Source organism: Penaeus vannamei, chromosome 20 (assembly GCF_042767895.1).
Source record: "Penaeus vannamei isolate JL-2024 chromosome 20, ASM4276789v1, whole genome shotgun sequence".
NCBI classification, from domain to species: Eukaryota; Metazoa; Arthropoda; class Malacostraca; order Decapoda; family Penaeidae; genus Penaeus; species Penaeus vannamei.
In genome coordinates, this window is record NC_091568.1 from 34,477,515 (window position 1) to 34,487,514 (window position 10,000).

Sequence of the window (10,000 nt, forward strand, 5' to 3'; positions counted from 1 at the left end):
CCGGCATACCTTCGCTTATCGCTCCTGGCACTCGAGACGTGCAGCTGGGTGGCACTCCAGTCTGGCATTTCCGTCATGTGGGGGCACTGTGGCGATGCCTGGTTGGGGGAGGGAGATAGGAGAAATGGGGGGTGGAATGGAGGAGGAAAATGGGTGGAGGAGTGGAGAAAGAGGAGGGGTAGTAGTGGGTGGAGGAGTGGAGGAAGAGTGGGTAGTAGTGGGTGGATGAGGGAGAAGTCGTGGGTGGATGGGGGTGGATTGGGTAGGGGAGAATGAGTGGGGTGGGGGTTAAGTGGCTGGTGGGGGTGAGGGGCAAGGAAGGGGGTAGATGTGAGTTCGGTAAGTAGGTTGTGAAAGGTGGATTAGCTGGATTTATATTTATTATGGGAACGATTTACCATAGGCCCTTCTTGACTGACTCAATTTATTAAGCATTTCTTCCGTTCATTTTTAGTGTTTATTTCATTTTCTCTTTCCTTTATGTATTTGTTACTTTGCATATATTTAGACCGTATCCGAAAATAAAGAATGGTGTCCAGATTATTTCGTGTTAGTGTATTTTTTCCACCTTTTTGTCGGCCATAAAGAGAAACAGAGACAGGCAGAGAGAGAGAGAGAAGAGAGGGCCACAGACATGTCCTTATAGGGTGAGGGCGACATTCCTGTCTCTTCACCGGGTCGCGTCACCCTTAACGACATATGGAGTCCGTAGTGTCTTTTTTTATGTTTTCCTAGTTTTATGTTTTTGTATTTTTTGTGTTTTTTATTTTCATTGATTTGTATTTTTTTCTAAATGTTTTATTTTTTTGGGTTAAGGAAGAAAAGGTTTTTGTTGTTTTGTGAATTATACTATAATAATGAGAGACAGTAGAATTATGAATAAACAAGAAATGAATAATAGATGCAATTACGAATAGGAAATGAATCAGTGACGAAGTAGAGATAAGGCGAACATGAATGAGAGATGAATTATCAGAATGAATTATATTGATTATATAAGATTATATTGAGAATGATAAGAAATGAATAATGGAACTGAATTATAAATTATCACTTAAATGAATATTAAAGGAATAAAGCGATTGGACGAGAAACAAAACCTCAGAGATAATGAATCAGACATGAATAATAAGAATAAACAGATAAATAAGAGGCCTAAAAGAGAGGGAGAGGGAGATGGAGAGAGAGGGAGGGAGGGAGAGAGAGAGGAAGGAAGGAAGGGAGGGAGGGAGAGAGGGAGAGAGGGAGACAGAGAGACAGAAAGAGAGAGAGAAAAATCCAAATCAATGGAACGAGGTCAAAAAAAAAGAAAAAGTTTATAGACACGTTTCCCGCCATCTTCCAGCCAATTAGAGGATGCCAAAGTAGGAACAATACCTCCCGGGCGACAGAGTGGAAAATTCACCGTGAGTGTCGTCCACCTTTTCTCTCAAGGGACTTCGGGTTTTTAAGTTTTTAATTTTTTCGTTTTATATTTTCTTTATTATCAGTTTGGTTGGGTTTTCAAATGATTGTGGGGAGTACGGGAGTAATTTTAGATGCTGATGTGGTTTTCTTTTATTGTTTTTTTTTTATGTTTTATTTTGTTTTATTGGTTTATTTGATTATATGTGGTAGGGGAATAATAATACCATTTGCTTTCGATTTTGTAGAGTTGATTGTTATTGTAGATATGTTCGTATGTTGTGTTATTATTGTTTATTATTTTTGATTCGTCGTACGTCTTGGCATGAGACTGTAACTTATCTTTGCTTTCTTTCGAAGATTTTTATCTCCTCTCGCTGATTTAGGAGGAGGAGGGGGAGATGGAGGAGATGATGGAGGAGGAGGAGGAGTAGGAGGAGGCGGATAAGGAGGTGGAGGAGGAGGAGGAGGAGGAATAAGAGGAGGCGGATAAGGAGGTGGAGGAGGAGGTGGCCAAGGGGGAGGGAAGGGGGGGGAGGGTTGGGGCTATTCCATATCTCGACAGTGATGGAAGAAGGTTTATATAACGAATGATCAATCACCTGTCTGCGTGTGGTGAGAGGCAGCTGTTAGGAGCAATTGTCACGTGGGGGGGGGGGGGGCAGGGGGAGGGAGTTGTTTGTGATTGACGGTGTTTTTTTTTTTTTTTTTTTTTTTTTTTTTTTAGTTTTATTTTATTTTCTTTGACGGGCGGTCGTGGCATAATGGAGCACTTTGCATTTTTCTTAATGGTTATTTGGTGGGCGGGGCGAGACACGAGGGCACGGCGTCATCGTTGGGTCCTTTGGGGGTTTGTAAATGGCCCGGGATTTTGTTGTTGTTGTTATTTTGTGTGACGTTTTATCTGTTCCTTTTTACTCCCTCTCTCTCGTCTTCCCTTTGCTGCTTTCTCTCCCCCTCCTCTTCTTCCTTTTCCTTGTTCTTGTTTTTATTGTTCTTCTCCTCCTCCTTGTTGTTGTTGTTGTTATTGTTATTGTTCGTCTTCTTCTTCTCGCCCTCCTCTTCTTCTTCCTCCCGATCCTCTTCCTTCTCCTACTCCTCCTCCTCCTCTTCCCTCCCCTTCCTCTTCTTCTTCCTCCTCCTCCTCCTCCTCTTCTTCCTTCTTCTTCTTTTTTACTGATTGGTTAACTAGGCAGCGTTATTCTAGATACACGTGGAAAAGTAGGATTAACTGCAATGAAATTGATTTCCAGAGCGTGCTACGAAGGGGATACCTTGAAGAGATGATCCAGGTCTTGAGTGACCCTCGTTACGGCAGCAACCTGGCCCAGGTGGAAGCCACCGTCAAGAAACACGAAGCAATCAGCGCTGATATTTTGGCTCGGGTACGTGCCGTGAATTCTATCAGTGTAATCTTAATTTTTTATGATACATGTACTGGATCATGTTAATGCATTATGAGATACTGCAATTATATGTGTGGTTTCTTCATTGTTATATTTTTTATTGCAGCAAGAGAGATTTGAAGATCTCACAAAGATGGCTGATGAATTGGACGCTGAGAATTACCGCGGAAAGGACGCCATTAGAAAGAAGGAAAAAGACATCCTGAAGAAGTGGAGTGAACTGTTGGATCTTCTCAACAAACACAAGGTTCACCTCCAGAACTGCTGCGACCTCGTGGCGATCATGAGAGAAGTGGACACCATCACTGCCTCCATCCGAGAACTGGAGGTGAGTGAGATTTCCTTTTTTCTGTGACACATACACGAAGATTTGTTTTTATTTTGATTAGGGCTTTGATTTGATCTAGATATGAGGATTCATTAATGGAAAATTACTTTTTTTCTCCAGGTGAGCTTCACCTCGGACGATGTAGGTCGTCACCTGCTGGCAGTAGAGGACCTGCTGCAGAAGCACGCGCTGATGGAGTCGCAGGTTCACTCGATGGGAGAGACGATCAAGAGGCTGAACAAACAGGGCGAGGCCTTCATCAGCACGGGGCACAAGGACGCGCCCGTCCTCCAGAAGAGACTCCAGGACCTCAACAAGGGGCATGAGGCGCTCCTCAAGAAGGCGGCCGAACGTAGGGCGAGGCTCGAGGAGGCCAGGGATCTGTTCCAGTTCGAGGTCGACATGGAGGAGGAGGAAGCTTGGGTCATCGAGAAGCAGAGGATCTGCCAGGCGGGCGTCACTGCCAAGGACATCAGGGCAGTCCTGTCATTGCAGCAGAAGCACAAGGTACAAGGTTTGGCTCCCTCCTTTTCCACAAAGGGGGAAAGCTCTTACATTTATTTAGGGCAGGTTAGATTTGCTATTATTACAAGTAATTAGTAAAGTTGATATGTGTGAATTTTCTTGACAAGCACAACTACGAAAAGTAGAACTCGCCTGACATACTAGCTTTTAATACCATGTAGACGTTATATTCCTATGGTATTTTAAAGGCATTTTAGACATGTATTTGTTTTGGGACTTGTATTTAGTTTAAACTCATACAACATTACAACAGTACTTTTACACTGCATGACTACCTTTCTTGGCATAAAACATGGGTGTTTTTATTTGTTATGGGTCTTCCTTTTCAACAGTTAGAAAAAAATGAAGAGAATGCTTTGTTATTACTTACTTGTGTAATGGTAGCAGTTGCATGTTTTAAAACAGTTACATGTGTTAATGTGAACGTTTACGTGCGTGAGCGTGTGCTTGCTCATGTATGTATGCCTGTGTGTGTGTGTGTGTGTGTGTGTGTGTGTGTGTGTGTGTGTGTGTGTGTGTGTGTGTGTGTGTGTGTGTGTGTGTGTGTGTGTGTGTGTGTGTGCGCGCGCGCGCGCGTGCGTGCGTGCGTGCGTGTAGCGCGCGCGTGTGTGTATGTATGTTTGTGTTCGTTTGCTTTGTTCACAAACTGTCACTGTATTATATTTCTTAAGCTGTACATATACTTAATATTTTATCTTTGGCTGGGATGAAATATGGAATGCAGTTTATATCACCTTCATGTAAATATTTCTATGGGACTTCTCCTTGCAGATATGAGTACCATTTACATCACTATATCTTCACGTAACCCACTGCACATAAAACATGTTTCTCTTTGCATGACATACAAGGGGACTATCCAGTATAACCTGTAGCATAGCTCTTCCTGTACGAAATGTTCATCCATGCATATTCTGCCTGATATAGATAATGGCTTTCTTTTCCCATGGTATCTCCACTCCCCTTCCCCCTACCTCTCTGCCACTGTGGTGTAACACTGCATTAACACTGCTACTCACCGTAACCTTACACCGTACCAGGAAGCTGTGTTTTTGAAGGTAATGTTTACCAGCGGATGTATAGTGCATGTCCAATCACAAAAAAAAGCTGGCATCCTTCTTGTCAGGAACAAAGCATAGCACTGTCATGTCGTTCATGCAGTATTTTCGCTTCAGTGGATCGTTTTGTGTACTTGCTTGTATGTTGTAATTTCTGAAGATGTTTGTAGTTTGGATGGTAAAATGTTATATATTTTTTTATTATTTGGTGTTGCTACTACATGTTTTTTTTTTCATTTGACAAGAAAGATGCTAGATTTGAAGGTTTATTTGCACATGTCTGGATAGATACGAGGTGTCTTATCTCGAAGTATTAGTAGTATTGCATGTTTTTCACATTTAAGGAGTAAAACTTAATCAATGAACTTCTGTTGTTTTATGCCTAAATGCTCTATTCGGTTTCATCTTGCTTATCTTTATTATGAAATGATTTTTGGTTTCTACTTAATAACCAAAATTATTCCCATCTTTAATATCTTTCTTACTTTAAAGCTTATATTGCAGTACCACGGTGAATCTGACTCAAACATATGACATACCAAGTAACAAAATAACACGAGACCACTAAAAAGACCTCATAATCAGAAACAACCACCGTTTTACCCTCGACCAGGCTCTCGAGGACGAGATGCGAGCCCGACGCCCCAAGTCAGAGAAGATCATGCGTTCGGGCGAGGCCATGCTCAAGGCCGACCATCCCGAGGCCAAAGCTATAAGCGAGCGCATCGCCGCCCTCAAGGACAAGTGGAAGGGCCTGGAGCACTACGCCGCCGAGAGGAGGAGGCAGCTGGAGGATGCAGCGGAGGCTTGTTCGGTGAGGGAGGAGGAACGCCCGCTGGATGGTTGAGGGCGGATGGTGTGGCTGCAACATTGGCAGTGTCGGGGTTTTCATGTTTTTTATTCCTTTGTGATTAATAGTTTTCAGTAATATTTTTCGCACTTGGATGCATCGCTCATATTGCAATATTTAAATTCTAAAAAATACATAATGCAACCGAAGTACCTTTCTTCAAATCACTTAACAATCTCCTTCCACAGTTCAACGCCGACGCCAACGAGGTCGAGTCGTGGATCAAGGAGAAGCTGCCACTCTGCCAGTCCAAGGATTACGGCGAGGACGAGCCCAGCGGCATGGCTCTCCTGCAGCTGCACGTCCGCATGGAGGAGGAAATCAAGGCCTACGATGGGGACGTCAAGGCTGTCAATGCTCAAGGCCAGAAGCTCATCAAGTCGGGCATATCCTCACTGAATGTAAGCTTTAGTTTGCCATCTGGTCTTGGTGTTTTTTTTATATTCGATATTTGATTACGCTTTATCTTGTACAAATATGATTTTATAAGGAAAATTTAGTATTTATGTTGTTTGACATAAAACATATCAGTACGTTGCTTATTTCACAAATACCCGAAAGTAGGGGAAAATATTAATTTTGGATTACCGGAGATGACCCCTATACATTACAGAATCTTTTAATTAAGCTTGGATTGGCAACTAGCGTCACAACTAAACGTCCTTCCTTGCTGTCGCCCACGCAAGACGTCCGTTACTCCCAACGGAAACCAAACTAACTACTCGACCCATTCCTCCTCACAGATCACCCCTCAGCAGCAGATCCCGGCGGAGGACGAGGAAGAGTTTGAGTGGGTCGACGAGGTGAAGATGGTCCCACAGGAGGTCACGGTGGAAGAAGTGGTTGACGATGTGGAAGAAGTGACTGTCATGGAAGTGAGGGAAGTGCCCACGGTGGTCGCGAGGTATGACTTCGAGGGCCAGGGCATGCACATGGCCAAGCGAGAGGTTAGTAGTGGTTCTCGAGGTTCTCGTGGTTGTCATACTACTATTGATATAACCAAGGTGGTCGTATTGTTATTATTGATATGGCTGTTTTTGATTCTGTTTTCTTTATGTACTATTTTTGATATGCTAGGACTCAAATGTCGATGTTGTATATTTTTTACATATCTTGTTTTACAAAGTTTGACATTTACTTTCTGAATGTTTCTAACTATATTTCTGAACATAACTTCCATTACACAATTTCTCCTTCAGGTCTTGTTCCTGTTGAGCAAGACGAACGATGATTGGTGGAACGTACGGAAGGCCAACGGGGACGAGGGCTTCGTGCCAGCCAACTACGTGCGAGAAGGCCAGCCCAAGAAGATCAACGTCCACGTCAAGAAGGAGGTGCGCGTCCCCAAGAAGAAGATGGTGCCCAAGACCAAGATGGTGAAGCAGACCGTCAAAGTCAAGAAGAGGAAACCCAAGGCGCCGCGTAGGTTTTGCTGTGTTTTTAGTGCGCGACAAACGCACACGCACATGCACGCACGCTCACACACACTCACACGCGCGTACACGCACGCACACGCACGCACACGCACGCACAAGCACGCACAAGCACGCACACGCACGCGCGCACACACACACACACACACACACACACACACACACACACACACACACACACACACACACACACACACACACACACACACACACACACACACACACACACACACGCACACACGCACGCACACGCACGCACACGCACGCACACGCACGCACGTGTGCACGCACACTCGCGTGTACACACGCACACGCACACGCACACGCACACGCACACGCACACGCACACGCACACGCACACGCACACGCACACGCACACGCACACGCACACGCACACGCACACGCACACACACACACACACACACACACACACACACACACACACACACACACACACACACACACACACACACACACACACACACACACACACCATATATATATATATATGTGTGTGTATATATTTATAAATGAATATAATTGCATCAGTTTGTTGTTTTCCTTTGTTATTTCTCCGTCTCTTGTGTTTCAGCTCGAAGCAAGAAGGTAGCTGAAGAGCCGGAAACGGTCGAGAAGCGGCTGCAGTTGATCAACTCTTCTTACAACCAGCTGTGCGACCTTGCGCAGAAGCGTCACCTCTACCTGGAGGAATCCATCAAGCTCTACTCCTTCTTCAGCGAGTGCCAAGGCTTTGAGCTGTGGATGAGGGAGAAGGAGAAGCTCCTGAAGACGGATGACAAGGGCGATACCGTCGATGCCGCCAAGAAAAAGTTCGAGCAATTCTTGACAGATCTGTCGGCTGCGGGTCGCAGGATCGAGATCATTGACAAGATGGTGAAGGACTTCGTGGCCTCGGGTCACAGTCAGTTGGAAAAGATCAAGAACCGCCACAAGCAGATCCAGGACCAGTGGGCCCACCTCAACCGCCTCAAGCAGCAGAAGGAGCGCAGTCTGGAGGGCGCCTCGAGCGTGGAGCTTTTCCATCGCACGTGCGACGAGACCAGGGACTGGATGGTCGAGAAAATGGAGAAACTAGACACGGATGAACTGGGAAGAGACTTGAAAACCGTGCAGTCTCTTCAGCGGAAGCACGACCAGTTAGAGAGAGAACTGGCACCAGTGGAAGAAAAGGTAAAACATCAGTAATAAATGCATTTGGAATATTTAGCATATTTGGTGCCACTGAATGTTTATTCATGTCTTCAGCCAAATAATACCCTCAATTATTGAAAGTTGACAGGAAGATTAATTGTCGTATACTAGAATGATTTCGTATACTAGAATAATTTCCACTCTGATTTTTCTCCCCTCAGGTGCGCCGAGTTAACCTTCTCGCCGATTCAGTGAAAGCGTCATACCCCCGCGAGAAGCATGCTGTCGAGGACCGTCAGGAGGAAATTCAGCAGTATTGGGGACAACTCAAAGGAAAGGCACTGGAGAGGAGAAACCGTCTGGAAGAAGCTGTGGGACAACAGATCTTCCTCAACTCTGCCAAGGTGCGTGTGTACCCCAATTCTTGCGGATATTAATACAGTGGAAGTAATTATAGATCGTGCAACATATCGGAAGTACATGTAACATTAACATTTCTCAATCTACAGAGCTTGCTGAACTGGGTGGGTGATGTTAAAAATGCCCTCAACTCCGACGAGCCAGCACGCGACGTAACAACTGCAGAACACCTGCTGAAGAGTCACCAGGACCTTGGTGATGACATCAGGGCTCATCAGGATGAATTCAATGAGCTTGGCCAACTTGGAGAAAAGCTCTTGAAGAGAAACCCAGACTTCAGTGAAGTGAAAGAAAAGGTCTGTACTTTGGTTACTACATTTAGTACACAGTATATCATGTAACACCCATAGTATGGTGTATATATTATGTTTTTATTTATTTATTTTATTTATCCGAAATCATAGGCCGATGTTTTATAAGTTAAATATACATACAGTTTCATTGATTTATTCACCCTAGTTCAGTATTGCAATTATCTGCAGCTGATCTCACAATATTTGTTTTTTTTTACAGATGGCCCAGCTTGGAGAGGAGCAAAGAGCAATCCACCGTGGGTGGCAGGAGAAAGGTGACTGGCTGCGGCAGTGCATGGACCTCCAGCTCTTCAACAGGGAAGCTGATCAGATCGATGCTGCTACAAGCTCTCATGAGACCTTCCTTGATTACAAAGATCTTGGGGTGAGTTGATGATATATAGAGATAGTTTTGATCACTAAGTTGAACGTATTTTTGTGGTTTATATTCCGCATAACCTTGATGCGTTATTTTACGGGATGATAACTGAAGGAATCTATGTGGCTGTTACAGAGTACTCTTGATGACGTAGAGGCGCTCCTGAAACGACATGACGATTTCGAGAACACCTTGATGGCTCAAGACGAAAGGCTGCGTGTGTTCAGCGAGATGGCAGACAAGCTCATTGCTGCTGAACATTACGATGCTAAATACATAAATGAGCGCAGAGATCAGGTAGGTTTATCTGGGAATATGAATACATGCTAAAATGTACAGTCTGATATTAAGGGATATATACGCATTTGGATTAATAGCCAATTCATATTTGAATTGCATTTTGTATTGCTTTGATAGAAACAGTGTTATTTTATGTTGATTTTTGTCTTACGTACCCTACAGGTGCATGACAGGCGAGCTGCTGTTAAGGAACGTGCCCAGGCACGGCGAGAGCAGCTGAATGGCTCAATGGCCTATCAGCAGTTCAAGGCAGACTCTGACGACTTTGACAAATGGATGTCAGATAAGAAGAAACTGGCTGATGACGAATCTTACAGAGACCTAAGCAACCTTGAGCGTAAGCTGCAGAAACATGAGGCCTTCGAGAGGGAGCTCCATGCCAACGAGGGCCAACTGCGCCGCCTGAATAAGACCGGCCAGGACCTTATCGGGCTCAAACACTACCAGTCGGA

At 44.5% G+C, this 10,000-nt stretch overlaps 1 protein-coding gene across 21 annotated transcripts in view; it reads left to right on the plus strand.

Moving 5' to 3' along the window:
* Positions 1-2,636: 2,636 nt before the first annotated feature.
* kst (spectrin beta chain, non-erythrocytic 5 kst) overlaps positions 2,637-10,000 on the plus strand; it is a 45,129-nt gene continuing 37,765 nt past the window's right edge. For 20 of the 21 annotated variants that reach the window (XR_011399353.1, XR_011399352.1, XR_011399355.1 and 17 more), the window contains exons 1-14: positions 2,637-2,789; positions 2,917-3,138; positions 3,259-3,645; positions 4,704-4,721; positions 5,335-5,535; positions 5,760-5,972; positions 6,315-6,518; positions 6,771-6,993; positions 7,597-8,195; positions 8,378-8,560; positions 8,666-8,872; positions 9,090-9,254; positions 9,384-9,545; positions 9,711-10,000. The exon at positions 9,711-10,000 is cut by the window's right edge and continues 370 nt beyond it. Coding sequence is in view for 16 of the 21 variants with exons in the window: in XM_070135412.1 (XP_069991513.1) it covers positions 2,688-2,789; positions 2,917-3,138; positions 3,259-3,645; positions 4,704-4,721; positions 5,335-5,535; positions 5,760-5,972; positions 6,315-6,518; positions 6,771-6,993; positions 7,597-8,195; positions 8,378-8,560; positions 8,666-8,872; positions 9,090-9,254; positions 9,384-9,545; positions 9,711-10,000 (3,176 nt within the window). In the remaining 5 variants the exon portion in view is untranslated. The remainder of the gene's footprint in view (positions 2,790-2,916; positions 3,139-3,258; positions 3,646-4,703; positions 4,722-5,334; positions 5,536-5,759; positions 5,973-6,314; positions 6,519-6,770; positions 6,994-7,596; positions 8,196-8,377; positions 8,561-8,665; positions 8,873-9,089; positions 9,255-9,383; positions 9,546-9,710) is intronic. The other variant, XM_070135413.1, reaches the window with a different exon arrangement.